This window comes from Phalacrocorax carbo (assembly GCF_963921805.1).
Source record: "Phalacrocorax carbo chromosome W unlocalized genomic scaffold, bPhaCar2.1 SUPER_W_unloc_4, whole genome shotgun sequence".
Taxonomy (NCBI): Eukaryota; Metazoa; Chordata; class Aves; order Suliformes; family Phalacrocoracidae; genus Phalacrocorax; species Phalacrocorax carbo.
The window spans coordinates 56355-71884 of NW_026990255.1; the positions used below are offsets into that span (position 1 = coordinate 56355).

The 15530-nt window shown below is 45.8% G+C and overlaps 1 protein-coding gene and 1 long non-coding RNA gene across 7 annotated transcripts in view; one reads left to right on the forward strand and one right to left on the reverse strand.

The window, feature by feature from the left end:
• The window catches only part of LOC135310882 (activated RNA polymerase II transcriptional coactivator p15-like), a 55809-nt gene extending 53162 nt beyond the window's left edge, over positions 1–2647 (reverse strand). For 3 of the 6 annotated variants that reach the window (XM_064439977.1, XM_064439976.1, XM_064439975.1), the window contains exons 1-2: positions 2550–2645; positions 530–602 (exon numbers count right to left, since the gene is read on the reverse strand). In XM_064439977.1, coding sequence (XP_064296047.1) covers positions 530–601 — 72 coding nt within the window. In that variant the 5' untranslated portion in view covers position 602; positions 2550–2645. Of the gene's footprint in view, positions 1–529; positions 603–2549 lie in introns of all 6 variants that reach the window. The other 3 variants (XR_010370839.1, XR_010370840.1, XM_064439974.1) reach the window with 2 other exon arrangements.
• Positions 1798–9075, forward strand: LOC135310883 (uncharacterized). Its single transcript, XR_010370841.1, has 2 exons — positions 1798–1999; positions 2339–9075. It is a non-coding gene; the product is annotated as an uncharacterized LOC135310883 (long non-coding RNA).
• The last annotated feature ends 6455 nt before the right edge of the window (positions 9076–15530 follow it).

The following is a 15530-nucleotide window of genomic DNA, read 5'->3' on the forward strand; positions in this document are numbered from 1 at the left end:
AGATAGTATTACAGTAAATGTAAGAATCTGAAACAGAGAAAAAGAGCATGTGAACAAGATATGCAAGTGACATGGATGACAAGGGCAAGTAGAAGTTTTTGTTTTGGACTTGCAAATAATCCAGATACCAAAATGAAGGGGGTGGGGGGGTGGCCTGAAAGTTAGTCCAAGTTCTTGCCACCAGGGGCAGCTTATACAGAAGCCTTCTATCACTTGCCACAAGCAGCAAATAATTCCAGGAAGCTTGTGGCTAGATATACCATATGGAAAGTCCTGAAGAAAGCAAAATGCAACTTAAGAAGTTTACTGCAAAGCAAAAAGCATCCACCCAAACCCTAATCCTGCAGGGTGGGTTTTGTTTGTTTTAGTTTTGTTGCTTTGGAGTTGTTGCGGGCCACGTTTTGGGGTTAAGTGTCTGATAAATCATATGGAATGACATGCATTTTGTGATATAACGCTCACCTAATTCTTTAACCCCAGCCTGAAATATAAGAGTTAATACAGTAGTTAAACTGCATATGGTCTTCACCTTTTTGTCAACTTCACTATCTGAGTCACTGACAGATGAGCTTGAAGACACAAGTTCCTTTGACTTAGGCATTCTAGGAAGAGAAAGATAACATGAGAACACTATGCAATGAATACATCCCATTATGGCTAGAAAGCCATCCTCAAACCTGTTTGCAAAGGCTCATCTTATTAAAAACCCTCCTGAAGACTTTCCTGCCTTTTCATATAAGCTTTAATACACATTGCAGATGTGATCTCAAACACCCTTCCCTCTTATATCTCTTCCCCTTTTTGCTGCAACTGCCTTAAATGCAGTGGTTTAGATTCTGAACTGTTTACAAAGGGGTCATTTTTCACCAGTTTCATAGACCCCCCCCAGTATGGTAGAAACCATAATGTAAAAAATACAATACAATACTGTCCTCCAGTTGAATTCTCAATATTACATTCATAAATATAAATGATTAAGGCCCCAGCGCTATCTATCTTCTTACATAGGCATTTCACCTAGTTGAATTTGCAAGCAACAGGTGCATAATCACCATACATGAAGCTAAAGTTCCAATCAATAACACAAAAGTCTGGAAAAAAAAACACACACCCAACAAACAGTTACAGTGAACTACAGCATTACAGTTAACATTTCCACTGCAGCTTTACCACATCAGTCATTAGAGTCTATTCATTTGCCAGACAAGCAGACATTCGACTTTCCTTGAACGCATGCTGCCATGTGTGCTTCTACATCTCTCTAGTATGTAAACATGTGGTTAGCTATAGCAGTTGAAAATCTTGCCTGCTACTAGAAACCCTTTGTAACAAATAAATAGCTTATCTGATCTTTCAAAACAAAAATAAGTAACGCAGGAAGAAACTGTATAAAATAGACCACAGCTAGGAAAGGCTAGTAAAAGATTAAAGAAGCATATCTCAAGGGGGGGGGGGGGGGGAAGGAATAGCAGTATTTTTAAACTGGCAGTGAAATAAACTATGTGCAAAGGAAAAAACGGAGTCTGAAGAAAAATGCTAATGGATCAATGTGGTTCTAAAGTAGGGCAAATTCTGCTGTAGTACTTTGGAACACAACGATGGAAGCTGTAGCACTGAAAATGAAACAGGGTATGGGAAACACATATAAACCACGCTGCAGGATGGAGGCAGAGGAGAGCTGGAATAGGACAATGTAAAAATAAGTACAGCGATGACATGAAATCGGGAAGCCGAACAAGTCCGATACGCGGTGGGCGGGATCACCAGCAGAGGATAACCCCAGAGACCGCATAAGGATAAGGAAGTAACAATATGGAGGAAGGCGGGGGCGGAAACTGGAAGAAATTGGGGCTGGTGGGTGCCCCTCGAGAGAAGCTGGCAAGGCAGAGCGTGAGGACACCGAAGCACCGGGGAGAGCGAGGGTGGAACAAGACAGGCCAAGCGAGGACGAGGGAAAAGAATATGAGAAAGACAAGCGAGTGCGAGCTAGGAAAACCAGGTAGGCGGACTCCAGCCGCCATTTTCCTCCCCTCTTCCTCTTTTCTATGGCTCGTGTTGCCCCCCCAGGGGAAAAGAACGAGGGCCCGACGGGAGGGTGCGGGCAAGAACGCTCAGGTCCTCCCGGGGCGGGGTGGCAGAAAGAGGGGTGCAGATTACCGGCGACGAAGAAGAGAAAAGGAAATACAACAGAAAAAAAAAAAAAGTGCCGGGGATCGCCAGTGAGCAGCCAGATCCCAGCGGGGGGGGTGGGGGGGGGGGGGGGGGGGTGTACGCAGCCGGATGGCTCCCTATCGCCATTCTCTCCCTCGCTCAAATTCTTTGCCCCCCAACATGGCAGCGGCTCCCACCCCACGCCCGCTCCACAGCGGAACATTCCTCCCGCAGAGGACAGGAAGCAACCAAGGAAAAGGGAAAGTCTCGCCATACGATTACCCAGCGAACCTCTCCTGCACCAGCCAGAAGGTACCGAGCCACCAAGAACCACGGATAGGTGATAGAGAAAATGGCGGCAGCCCCAACTGGGCACGAGGGAGAACCCTAAAACTCACGTCCTACTCCACACGCAGCTCTTCTACACCACGACAGAAACAGAAGTGACGTATCACGGAATCCCCGCCCTGCACCACGTGGAAAGGGCGGGGGGAGGTGTTTAAAGGGGACGCGTCCATTTGTTACTCGTTCCCACCTCCCCCGCCCCAGCTGGGGCGCGGGGGGGGAGAAGGGAAAAAAAACAAACAAACAAAAAAAACCACCAAAAAGTCTCCCATGGGGCTAGTCTCTGTATTCGCCGCTTCATGCCAACCGAGGGAGGCTTGTGGGGCTGACGGCAGGGCCCTGCCTGCTCCTACAGCCTAGCCTGGAGCCAGGCCCAGTCAGGGCTGCAGTGCTGCTGAGGGGAGACACCACCAAGGCCGGGCCTTCACCAGCTGTCTGCCCTCTGCTGAAGGACTGTGAGAGGGGGCCAGGAGGAGGGCCCTTAATACCTAGAAGGAACCCTTAAAAAAACAAAACAAAACACAAAAAAACCAAAATCAAAACCCTCTGTAAATCTGTGTCGTCTTCCACACACTGCAGCGGTTCCTCGATCTCGTTTGAAGCCACCCTGCCGGCAGCTGTGCCCGAGGAAAAAAAGAAGTGCTGTGAGGTGATGTAGCTGCGTTAACTTTGCATATTGAAATTGCGGCACCAGAAGCGCTGTTCAGGAAAGTGGTGGTTCCCCTTTCTTTCACTGGGTGGCTTGCATTTTGTTTTCTTCCTGATTGGCTTTGCTGTTGGGGGAGCGGGTGAGCCTTATGGCTCTCATCTTGGCAGTCACCTGGGGTCAAGTGCAGGTCTGAAGCACTGGGGACAGAAGGTTAAAAAAAAAAATCACAGCTTCTGTTCTAAGCACTTACTTTTTAAAAGCCCTCCAAGCAAAAACCCCTCGAAAAAATAATCTCACAATTCTGCCTGTTTCTGTAGCATGTTTACACTAGAACACCGCATCATAAGTGCCCTGTTGATGCTGTTTCCTGTGTCAGGATTTGAAGAAGGGCAGTAAATTTAGTTCATCTAAACAAGTATGCAACAGCTTCTGAGATAAACCAAAATGACACCTCTTTGGAGGGGAGGTGGGGAAAGGGTCCCCTGCCCCCATCTTTGTGAAAGAAGATGACTATTAGCAGCCTTTATAAACTGCAATAGGTCAAGCATGCTGTTGGAGCATGAGTGGTTTTATGTTCTGTCTTCCCATGTTACATATTTGAGCCTGTACTTTCAGTTTATGATGAGATTTATTAATATTAAAATATTATCGTAGTCAATACAACTTAATATAAGTTAATACTGACCCACTGTTGGTTATGCAGGTGGGCAGTGATGAGGTTGCAGAGAGAAGCCCAAGAGCAATCAAAAGGTACTTCAGGGCACTGGGGTGACTAGTTGAAGGACCGGGAGCGCAGGTAGTGTTTACCTCAATCCCATCAATGGCAGGGAAGAATAATACTGAAAGGAACAGGAAAACTCATCTGATTAACACGTGGCTCAGAGGCTGGTGCCATCGGTGGAATTTTGGGTTTTTTTGATCATGGGGAGGTTTACATGGCACCGGGCCTGCTGGCGGCAGATGGAGTTCACCTATCTCAAAGGGGGAAAAGGATTCTTGCACATGAGTTGGTGGGGCTCATTGAGAGGGCTTTAACCTAGGTTCAAAGGGGGAAGGGGATATAGCCAGGTCCACTAGAGAGGAGCCTAGGGGTGGCATGCCAGGGTTGGGGGTGAAACCAATAGCCCAGCTCAAGTGCATCTATGCCAACACACGCAGCATGGGCAACAAACAGGAGGAGCTGGAAGCCATTGTACAGAGGGATAGCTATGACTTAGTCACCATCACAGAGACACGGTGGGATGACTCTTACGACTGCTGGGAGATGTGGCGGTCAGAGGCGGTCTTGGGCTTAGCGACCAGGATATGATTGAGTTCTCAGTCCTTGGTGAAGTAAGAAGGGGGGTCAGCAGAACCACTACCATGGACTTCTGGAGGGCAGACTTTGGCCTGTTCAAGGCACTGGTTCGGAGAGTCCCTTGGGAGGAAGTCCTGAAGGGCAAAAGAGTCCAGGAAGGCTGGGCACTCCTCTAGAAGGAACTCTTGAAGGTACAGGAGCAGGCTGTCCCCAAGTGCCACAAGACAAACCGGCGGGGAAGACAACCGGCCTGGCTGAACAGGGAGCTTTTGCTGGCACTCAGGGAAAAAAAGGAGAGTCTACCACTTTTGGAAGAAGGGGCAGGCAGCTCAAGAAGAGTACAGAGATCTCGTTAGGTCTTCCAGAGAGAAAATTAGGCAAAAGCCCAGCTATCACAGAATCACAGGTTGGAAGGGACCTCAGGGATCATCTAGTCCAACCTTTCTAGGAAGAGCACAGTCTAGACAAGATGGCCCAGCACCCTGTCCAGCCAAATCTTAAAAGTGTCCAATGTGGCCGAGCCAACGACTTCCCTGGGGAGATTATTCCAATGGTTGACTGTCCTCACTGTGAAAAATTTTCCTCTCGTGTCCAATCGGAATCTCCCCAAGAGCTAGAACTCAACCTGGCCACTGTTGTAAGGGATAACAAAAAATGTTTTTACAAATACATTAACAACAAAAAGAGAACCAAAGAGAATCTCCATCCTCTATTGGACGCAGAGGGGAACGTTGCTACTGAGGATGAGGAAAAGGCTGAGGTACTAAATGCCTTCTTTGCCTCAGTCTTTAATAGTCAGACCAGTTATCCCCAGGGTATTCAGCCCCCTGAGCTGGTAGGGAGGGACAGGGAGCAGAATAAACCCCGCATAATCCAGGAGGAAGCAGTTTATGACCTGCTGCTCCACCTGGACACTCACAAGTCTATGGGGCCGGATGGCATCCACTCGAGAGTAGTGAGGGAGCTGGCGGAGGAGCTTGCCAAGCCACTCTCCATCATTTATCAGCAGTCTTGGTTAACAGGGGAGGTCCCAGACAAATGGAGGCTTGCCAATGTGATGCCCATCTACAAGAAGGGCCAGAAGGAGGATCCGGGGAACTACAGGCCTTTCAGCCTGACCTCGGTACCAGGGAAGATTATGGAGTGATACATCTTGCGTGAGCTCACTAGGCAAGTGCAGGACAACCAGGTGATCAGGCCCAGCCAGCATGGGTTCACGAAAGGCAGGTCCTGCCTGACCAACCTGACCTCCTTCTATGACCAGGTGACCCGCCTGGTGGATGAGGGAAAGGCTGTGGATGTTGTCTATCTGGACTTTAGCAAAGCCTTTGACACTGTCTCCCACATCATCCTCCTAGAGAAGCTGACAGCTCATGGCTTGGAGGGGTGTGCTCTTTGCTGTGTAAAAAACTGGCTGGATGGCTGAGCCCAGAGAGTCGTGGTGAATGGACCTAAATCCAGCTGGTGGCCAGTCACAAGCGGTGTTCCCCAGGGCTCAGTTTTGGGGCCAGTCTTGTTTAATATCTTTATCAACGATCTGGACGAGGGGATCAAGTGTACCCTCAGTAAGTTTGCAGATGACACCAAGTTGGGTGGAAGTGTTGCTCTGCTCGAGAGTAGGAAGGCTCTGCAGAGGGACTTGGACAGGCTGGATTGATGGGCCGAGACCAATTGTACGAGGTTTAACAAGGCCAAGTGCCAGGTCCTGCACTTGGGTCACAACAACCCTATGCAATGCTACAGGCTTGGGGAAGAGTGGCTGGAGAGCTGCCTGGCAGAGGCGGCCAACAGCATCCTGGCTTGTATCAGGAATAGTGTGGTCAGCAGGACTAGGGAAGTGATTGTGCCCCTGTACTCAGCACTGGTGAGGCCACACCTTGAATACTGTGTTCAGTTTTGGGCCCCTCACTACAAGAAGGACATTGAGTTGCTGGAGCGTGTCCAGAGAAGGGCAACGAAGCCGGTGAAGGGTCTGGAGAGCAGGTCTTATGAGGAGAGGTTGAGGGAAGCGGGGTTGTTTAGTCTGGAGAAGAGGAGGCTGAGGGGAGACCTTATCACTCTACAACTACCTGAAAGGAGGGTGTAGCGAGGTGGGTGCTGGTCTCCTCTCCCAAGTTATTAGTAATAGAATGAGAGGAAACAGCTTCAAGCTGCATCAGGGGAGGTTTAGATTGGATATTAGGAAAAATTTCTTCACTGAAAGCATGGTCAGGCATTGGAACAGGCTGCCCAGAGAGGTGGTGGAGTCACCATCCCTGGAAGCATTTAAAAGATGCATAGACGTGGCACTTCAGGGCATGGTTTAGGAGACATGGTAGCATTGGGTTGATGGTTGGACTTGATGATCCTAGAGGTGTTTTCCATCTTTAATGATTCCATGATCTATGATTTCTATGATTCTAACTTCACACAAAACTAAAGCAGCCTATCATTGTTTGCTTGTCACTGCACCAATAGGTCATGTAGTTGTGCTATATGTGTGGCAGGATGCAAGTGCTTCAGATATCCATTATCAGTTTAGTTTAGTCCTTTTCTTATTACCTCTAGACCTGTGCTTCTGCTACCATGACAATGCAAGCTTTTTGTAAAAAGTGTAAACAAACAATCAGAAATAGGAAGCGGACTCTAGTCCCAGTCCTAGCCTCCAGATAAAGCTATTGTTGGTGCAGATGGTAGTGGGTGATTGGCCTCTGTAGTTCCAAGAACAAACACTTTAAATGAAGTGTTTAAAATCAAAAATCTTGGGCTTTATAAATTCCAAAGATTCCCTATTTGTTAACATGTGCCAGGAAGATAAACATGTCAGAAGTGGGGATAATCCTCAAATGTCAGCATGAGCAGTCCTAAGCAGTTTCTGAAAAAACACTTATGAGAAAATGTTTTTAGAAGGGATCCATGAGGTCTGCACAGTCCTCACTATGCCTTGAGATAAACTGGCTCTCGGTATGAATCTTTTTCACTTTAGTAGCAGGAAAACAGGAAGTTAATACCAGAAATTAAAAGTGTACTTTTTAAACTAATTCTTGGAAATTGGCTGTTTCATAATATTATTATGTATCTTGCAAAACAAAAAGAAAATTAGACAAATATGCAGTTGTTACATGCCTGGCCTTTGGAAAATAAAACTATGGTTGTTTACACAGAATAAAAGCACAGTAAATCATATGTATGTAAATATAGTAATTATCACCACTGTGCAAATATCAAGCTTGTCAAACCACGTAATTGTCGAAGATGAACAGATGATCTTTTAATACTTAATGCTTAACTCAAGAAAAACCAAAAACCAACCAAACAAAAAACTCTAAACAAACCTATTCCACAAAAGATAGCCTCCACATATGAAATATTAATTTGAAAAAACATAGCTCTTTTCAAGGCTTTTACTAACTTTTCATATTAGAATAGTAATGGCAGTTCAGGTTTTTGTAATCCCTGTCTGCTTTGCTTTCTTATAGGTCAATACCTTGTACACAAAGAATGCTAAGGTTTTAGGAGCATCACATTCAAATGAACAGTTCTTTATATTTTTTTAATCAAGTCCTTCAGCCTTGAAATAAATCAAAACGACTAAAAGAAAGAGATTTTTCTGCTGGATCTTAATGAGTTAACCTCTCCCACCTGCAGTGTTTCCTCCAAAAGCAAGCACCAAGTTTATTTTTACAGCTGAACTCTCAAATAACAGGTCAGTGAGGGAAGGGAATATTTGCTAACTGGGGATTTCATGTTATGTTTTTCTGTAATGATGGGTTTTGTTAAAGAATTACTCTGGTAGTTTATTTTAGTGGCTGTTAAAGCTTTTTGGTAAATTACCCTTGCTATATATTATTCTGTTTAAAAAGAATAAAGAAGATACTAAGAAAAGATGCTGGCTTTAGAAAAGTGGGGAAGGAGTCTTAATTTTCTAAGGTAAATTTCTTCTGTTTCCTTCTGAGTGAGTAATCTATCCACCCAAGGGTTATAGTACACTTTCTGAGCTAATGGGTTTGTTCCCTCATAACTTTCCTTCTGTAGCTGCCTTAAAAGGAGTTAAATTATTCTAGTTACAGCCTGATTGCCTCATTTCATATCACATGTCTTTGGCTCAGAAGAATGTTGAAGTATTAGCTTTTTCTTCAAAGAGAAATTGTATCATGTAGATTTGAAAAGGAATGCTGAAAAATACAAGCTCATGCTTCTGGTCACATAGTAATTATTAAATATGGTTGACTCCTCTTGTTACAAATAGTAGAGCTCATAGGAAACATTTTGAGGCAGGCAGAATGAGGGACAGCTCTTTCAAATAAAGTTTTAGTATTCAGTGCTTACTAGTTTAAAAGGTGGGTGAAGAAACTGGCTGAGCAAGGGAAGGTTAGCCTTTAATACAGACACTAGTTTTATTAAAGACTCAGGGAAGAAAGTGTAAGGGATATTGCTAGGCAGTATTTTTGCTTGTGTACAGTAACAAGTTCATTTACCACGTGCATACGATGTGTAATTTGAGTTTGCATTAACACTTGCATAATTTTGTATTATGCTTGAGTGTTGGGACATTAGCTTTCGGGTGTTTGGTTTTTTTTCTTTTTCTGTTGCAATTTGGTATTATAAACACTGACAACTTCCATGTTTTATTTAATAAATTATTTTATTAACATTTCTGTTGATATGGTCACTGCTCAATGTCTAAACCCTGTTGTTAAAAAGTAAATGATGTGGTTTAGCCCCAGTCAGCAACTAAGCACCACGCAGCTGCTTGCTCACTCCCCCCACCCCAGTGGGATGGGAGAGAGAATCAGTAGATAAAAATCAAGAAAACTCATAGGTTGAGATAAGAACAGTTTAATAATTAAAATAAAATAATAATGGTAATAATGGTAATGATAATAATGATTATGATAATACTGAAAATATAATAGCCTACTGTTAGTCTCCACTCTCCATTAGACTTCCGCAATGGCCATATGGGGCTGTTAAAGGGTGAGTGGGTCTTGCTGATCACTCCTTGGCTCTCCAGTTGATGAATGAGCTCATGGATGGGAATCAGAGATGTCTCGGTTGGTGAGATATTGCCACTGGTGCACTGCTGTGATGGCGATCGGCACCTGTTGTTCTTTGACCCTCGGCAACCCCACAACAGAAGGGTCCTTCGAGAGACCGGGCAAGGTAGACAGCTGTTTAATTTCCGCCGTCTCCAAGGCAGCTACACCAAAAGCCCACCAGTACCCTTTTGGGTCCTTGAAATACCCTCTCCTGAGGTAGTCTGTGCCAAGGATGCACGGAGCCTCTGGGCCAGTCACAATGGGATGCTTTTGCCACTCATTCCCAGTTAGGCTCACTTCGGCCTCCAATACAGTTAGCTCTTGGGATCCCCCTGTCACTCCAGCAATACTGATGGCTTCTGCCCCTATATAGTTTGATGGTATGAGGGTGCACTGTGCACTGGTGTCCACTAAAGCTTTATATTCCTATGGGGCTGATGTGCCAGGCCATTAAGGGAACACAGTCCAGTAAACCCAGTTATCCCTTTCTTCCACCTGGCTGGAGGCAGGGTCCCTCCATTCATGATAATAGTATTTGCTACTTCTTGTAAATGCGAACCAAGGGTCTCTCTATTAAGCTCAGAAATAAAATCAGTGCTTCTACTCTTCTCTCTGGGGAGCTGCTTACTGGGAACTGGATCAGCAACTTTCCAGGAAAGAACCTCCCTGAGTGATTATTCTTCTTTGCAGCTCGCGTACCCACGCCCCGATGGTCGAGGTAGGTTTTCCATCCCACTTCTTCATGTCCTCTCCATGGTCACACAGGTAAAACCATAGGGTGGACCATGGTGTGTATTTTCTCTCTTGAGCAGAGGGACACTTATTCCTAATGGCTTAGATACTGGTTGTCACGGTTTTAGCTGGGATAGAGTTAATTTTCTTCACTGGAGCTGGCATAGTGCTGTGCTTTGATTTAGTATGAGAACAAGGTTGATAACACACCGAGGTTTTGGTTGTTGCTGGGTAGTGCTGATACTAGTCCAGGACTTTTCTAGCTTCCCATGCTCTGCCAGGTGCACAAGAAGCCGGGAGGGGAGGGGGCATAGCTAAGAGAGTGGATTCAAACTGGCCAAAGGGATAGTCCATATCATGTAAAGTCATGCCCAGTGTGTTAAGAGGGAGGCAGCGATCGTGGCTCGGGGACTAGCAGCATCGGTCGGTGGGTAGTGAGCAGTTGTATCATCTGTGTTTCTGGTTTTATTTCCCTTTTTCCCTTTTCCTTTTTATTATATTATAGTTATTGTTATTATTATCATAATCAATATTATTATTATTACTTTATTCTAATTATTAAACTGTTCTTAACTCAACCCACAAGTTTTTTTCCTTTTCCTCTTCGAATTCTCTCCCCCATCCCACTGGGGTGGGGGGAGTGAGCGAGCAGCTGCGTGGTGTTTAGTTTCCAACTGGGGCTGAGCCACGACAGTCCTTTTTGGCACCCAACATGGGGCACAAAAGGTTGAGATAATAACAGTTGCTGGTTACAGCATTGATTCATCTGCTCTCAATATTAGTTTATCCAATCTGCACCATGCTCTTGTATTTGTGGTGCCTGTTAGATTGGTGTTGGTTTTTGTGGTCTCCTGTGCTCTGCAGTGATTAGTGATGTTTTGCCTGGGAGAGCTGTTTTTAAAACACTGGCCTTGAGTTTTACTTGGTATTTGAAGTTTATATTGAAGCCGTTACTGTACATCAGGTACCACCTCATGGAGACAATTAGCAATTATACCTCCTCCTCTGAGAGTTATTTTTTATGGAGGAAATACAGGATGGCACCTTAGCTACCATCTTATATAATGCCTCCTCCTTCATTACAACAACTTTTCATTATCTTGACCATCCTTAGATAGTTCAGATATGTCTGCTGATATTGCTTGGCAGACCATTTCTGCTCTGTCTAAGGTTAATAAGCAATTTAAGAACATCATCCAGAGATCTGCCCCAAGGCTCGATAGCTATGTGTGGCAGGGTGTGTGGGACAGTATGGGCAAATGCCTGAGATGGTGGGCACCCCCAGTGTCTTGGGACTTCACCCCTGAACAAGTGCAGAATCCTGAAAAATTAGTAGAATATTTGGAGGAAGTATGATGTCACCCTGGCACTCCCTGAGAGATACAGATAAGTGCAATGTGCTGGGGCCTGGCCCATGCCTATCAAGCCCAGTTTAACACTATTCAGTACCCTCAAGGGGAAGAGAAGGCCTCAGGGTCTAAAATGACAAGGAAAGCAACAAGCACTGCGGCCACTCAAACCCCCACGACAGACACTGCAGATACTCCAACCCCAGTGACAAGCGTTGCAGCTGAATCAGAGGATCAACCTGTGCCAGTATCAGGTGCCCCTATACACAAGAAGAAAACTTGGAAGAGAAAGTCAACTCGTTTAGAAAGAGATGATGAAGAACCAGGGCCATCACAAGAAGAGTAGGAGGAAGAGGAAGAACCTGTAAAAGAAACGGAAACTACACGATCCATATCCTTGAGTGAGCTGCGAGATATGCGAAAAGATTTTGGCCGTCGTTCAGGTGAGCACATTGTTACCTGGCTGCTCCGATGCTGGGATAATGGGGCCGGTAGTCTGGAATTAGAGGGGAAGGATGCCAAACAACTGGGTTCCCTTTCTAGGGAAGGGGGCATTGACAAAACAATTGGAAAAGGGGCACAAGCCCTCAGCCTCTGGAGGCGACTCCTATCAGGTGTTAGAGAAAGGTATCCCTTCAAGGAATATGTTATATATCACCCAGGAAAATGGATGACCATGGAGAAAGGTATACAGTACCTGAGGGACCTAACCATGCTTCAGGTGATTTATAGTGACCTGGACAAACAACAGTCATCCAAAGACCCAGACGAAGCCCAGTGCATATGACCCATACGGCAGAAACTTGTATTGAGTGCACCATTATCATATGCAAACTCATTGGTAGTAATGTCCTGGAAAGATGACGAGGCACCAACGGTACGCAAATGTTTTCTTCTCTAATCTTGGCTGTGGAAAAACTGTCCCAAGAGGTCCAGTAACTCAGAGGATATATCCTACTACCCATCTCTAAACAGCAGTGTCGTAGTTCAGCCCCAGTCAGCAACTAAACACCTAAACAGTCCATGCCAAGGATGCACGGAGCCTCTGGGCCAGTCACAATGGGGTGCTTCTGCCACTCATTCCCAGTTAGGCTCACTTCGGCCTCCAATACAGTTAGCTCTTGGGATCCCCCTGTCACTCCAGCAATGCTGATGGGTTCTGCCCCTATATAGTTTGACAGCATTAACGTGCACTGTGCACCGGTATCCACTAAAGCTTTATACTCCTGTGGGTCGGATGTGCCAGACCATTGGATCCACACAGTCCAGTAAACCCCGTTATCCCTTTCCTCCACCTGGCTGGAGGAAGGGCCCCTCTATTCCTGATCATAGTATTCGTCACTCATTTCTTGTAAATACAAACCACGAGTGTCTCTGTTAAGCTCAGAAATAAAATCAGCACATCTGCTCCTCTGTCTGGAGACCTGCTCACTGGAAACTGGAACAGCAGTTTTCCTGGAAGAACCCCCGAGTGATTATTTTTCTTTGTAGTCACCATCCCTGGAAGCATTTAAAAGATGCATAGACGTGGCACTTCAGGGCATGGTTTAGGAGACATGGTAGCATTGGGTTGATGGTTGGACTTGATGATCCTGGAATCATTAAGTTTGGAAAAGACCTCTATGATTCTATAATAAAATTTGTTGAATAACTCAGTCTTCTCCTTGTCTGTTGTTCCCAGTTTGCCAGTCATGTTCATCAGGGGAGTACACTTTCTTTGACTTTTCTGGCTAAAATACCTATAGGAGCCCTTATTGTTATTCTTTGTACCCCTTGCCAAGTTCAGCTCCAGACACACCTTGGCCTTCCTGACCCCATTCCTACACAATCGGGCAATGTCCCTATAGTGTCCAGGATAGCTGTCCCTGCTTCCACTGCCTGTGCGTTTCCTTCCTGCCCTTTAGTTTGACCAGCAGGTCTTGACTCAGCCATGTAGGTCTCCTGCCTTCCTTTCCTGATTTCTTCCACATGGGGATCAAGAGCTCTTGCAATCTATGTAAAGTGTCCTTAAAGATCTGCCAGCTCTTTTCTGCTCTCTTTTCCCTGAGGGCAGTTTCCCAGGGGGTCCTATTGACTAACTCCTTGAAGAGCTGGAAGTTTGCTTTCCTAAAATTCAGGATCCTGACTTTACTCTTGGCCTGACCCCTATCCCTCAGGACCACAAACTTCACCAGTGCACATTCACTGCAGCCCAGGCTGCCTCCAATCTTGACATCACAGGTTAGCTCACTTATGTTGGTGACCATCATCAGGTCCAGTAATGCATCCCTTCTGGTAGGGCTATTACCTGGCTTAAGCAGTTATCTTCAATGCATTCCAGGAGTCTCCTGGAGTGCCTACAGCTCACCATGCTACTTTTCCAGCAGATGTCAGGGTGGTTGAAGTCCCCCAGCAGGATGAGAGCCTGCGAGCGCAGTGCCTCCTGTAGCTGAAGCAAGGCTTTATCAACAGGCTCCCCTTGACCAGGCAGCCTGTAGTAGACACCAACCACAGTTTCCTTTGTTGCCTCAGTCTCTAATTCTTACCCATAAGCTTCCAACCTGCTCATGGTTATTCTTCAGAGACAGCTCTTCACACTGTATCCATTTCTTGATGTAGAGGGCAACCCCTCCACCCCTCCTTCCTCACCTGTCCCTTCTGAACAGCTTGTAGCCATCTATAACTACACTCCAGTCATGGGATTCATCCCACCAAGTTTCAGTAATGGCAACTAGGTCATAGCTTTCTAGCAGCACGGTGGCTTCCAACTCCTCTTGTTTGTTGCCCATGCTGCGTGCATTGGTGTAGAGGCATTTCAGCTGGGCTGTTGGCCATATCACCTACTTCGAGGAACCCCTCAGTTCCTTTGAGGTATTTCACTGGTGTATCCCTGTTGGTTCCTATTACATCAGGGGCCCCAGCTCACCTCTGTAAGACATTGTCATGGTTTCAGCTGGGATAGAGTTAATTTTCTTCACTCTAGCTGGTATAGTGCTGTGCTTTGAAATTAGCATGGAAAAAAACCTGTTGAGATAACACACAGATGTTTAGGCTGTTGCTGGGCAGCGCTGATACTAGTCAAGGACATGTCTAGCCTCCCATGCTCTGCTGGGTGCACAAGAAGCCGGGAGGGGAGGGGGCACAGCTAAGAGAGTGGATTCAAACTGACCAAAGGGATATTCCATATCATGTAACGTCATGCCCAGTATGCTACCTGGGAGGGGCTGGCCGGGGGAGGGAGGGAGCAATCGCGGCTCGGGGACGGGCAGCGTTGGTCGGCGGGTGGTGAGCGGTTATATCGTTCGTGTTTCTGCGTTTTTGTTCCCTGTTTTCCCTTTCCTTCCTTTTCCCTTTTATTATATTAACATTATTGTCATTATTATCATAATCATTTATCATCATCATTCTATTGTAGTTATTAAACTGTGCTTATCTCAACCCACAAGTTCTTTTGCTCGTCCGATTCTCTTCCCCATCCCACAGGGGTGGGGGGGGGTGAGCGAGCGGCTGCGTGGTGTTCAGTTGCCAGCTGAGGCTGAACCACGACAGTCTATTTTTGGCGCCCAACGTGGGGCGAGAAGGGTTTGAGATAATAACAGTTGCTGGTCACAGCATTGATTAATCTGCTCGCAGTATTAGCTTGTCCAGTCTTTACCATGCTGATTGTAAAGTACATGTTAAAACTTGCTGTTGGTTCTGTCAGCTGGCTGTGCTCTGCAGTGATTAGAGATATTTTGCCTAGGAGACTTGTTATTAAAACACTGGCCTTGACTGTTATTGGTTATTTAGGTTTTGCATGGAAGCCGTTACTGTACTACAGCTACCACCTCATGGAGGCAATTAGCAATTATACCTCCTCCTCTGAGGAGTTTTTTATGGAGGAAATGCAGAATGGCACCGTAGCTAATATCTTATGTAATGTCTCCTCCCTCATTACAACAACTTTTCAGTATCTTGAACATCCTTGTGTAGTTAAGATACATCTGTTGATATTGCTTTGGCAAGTGGTA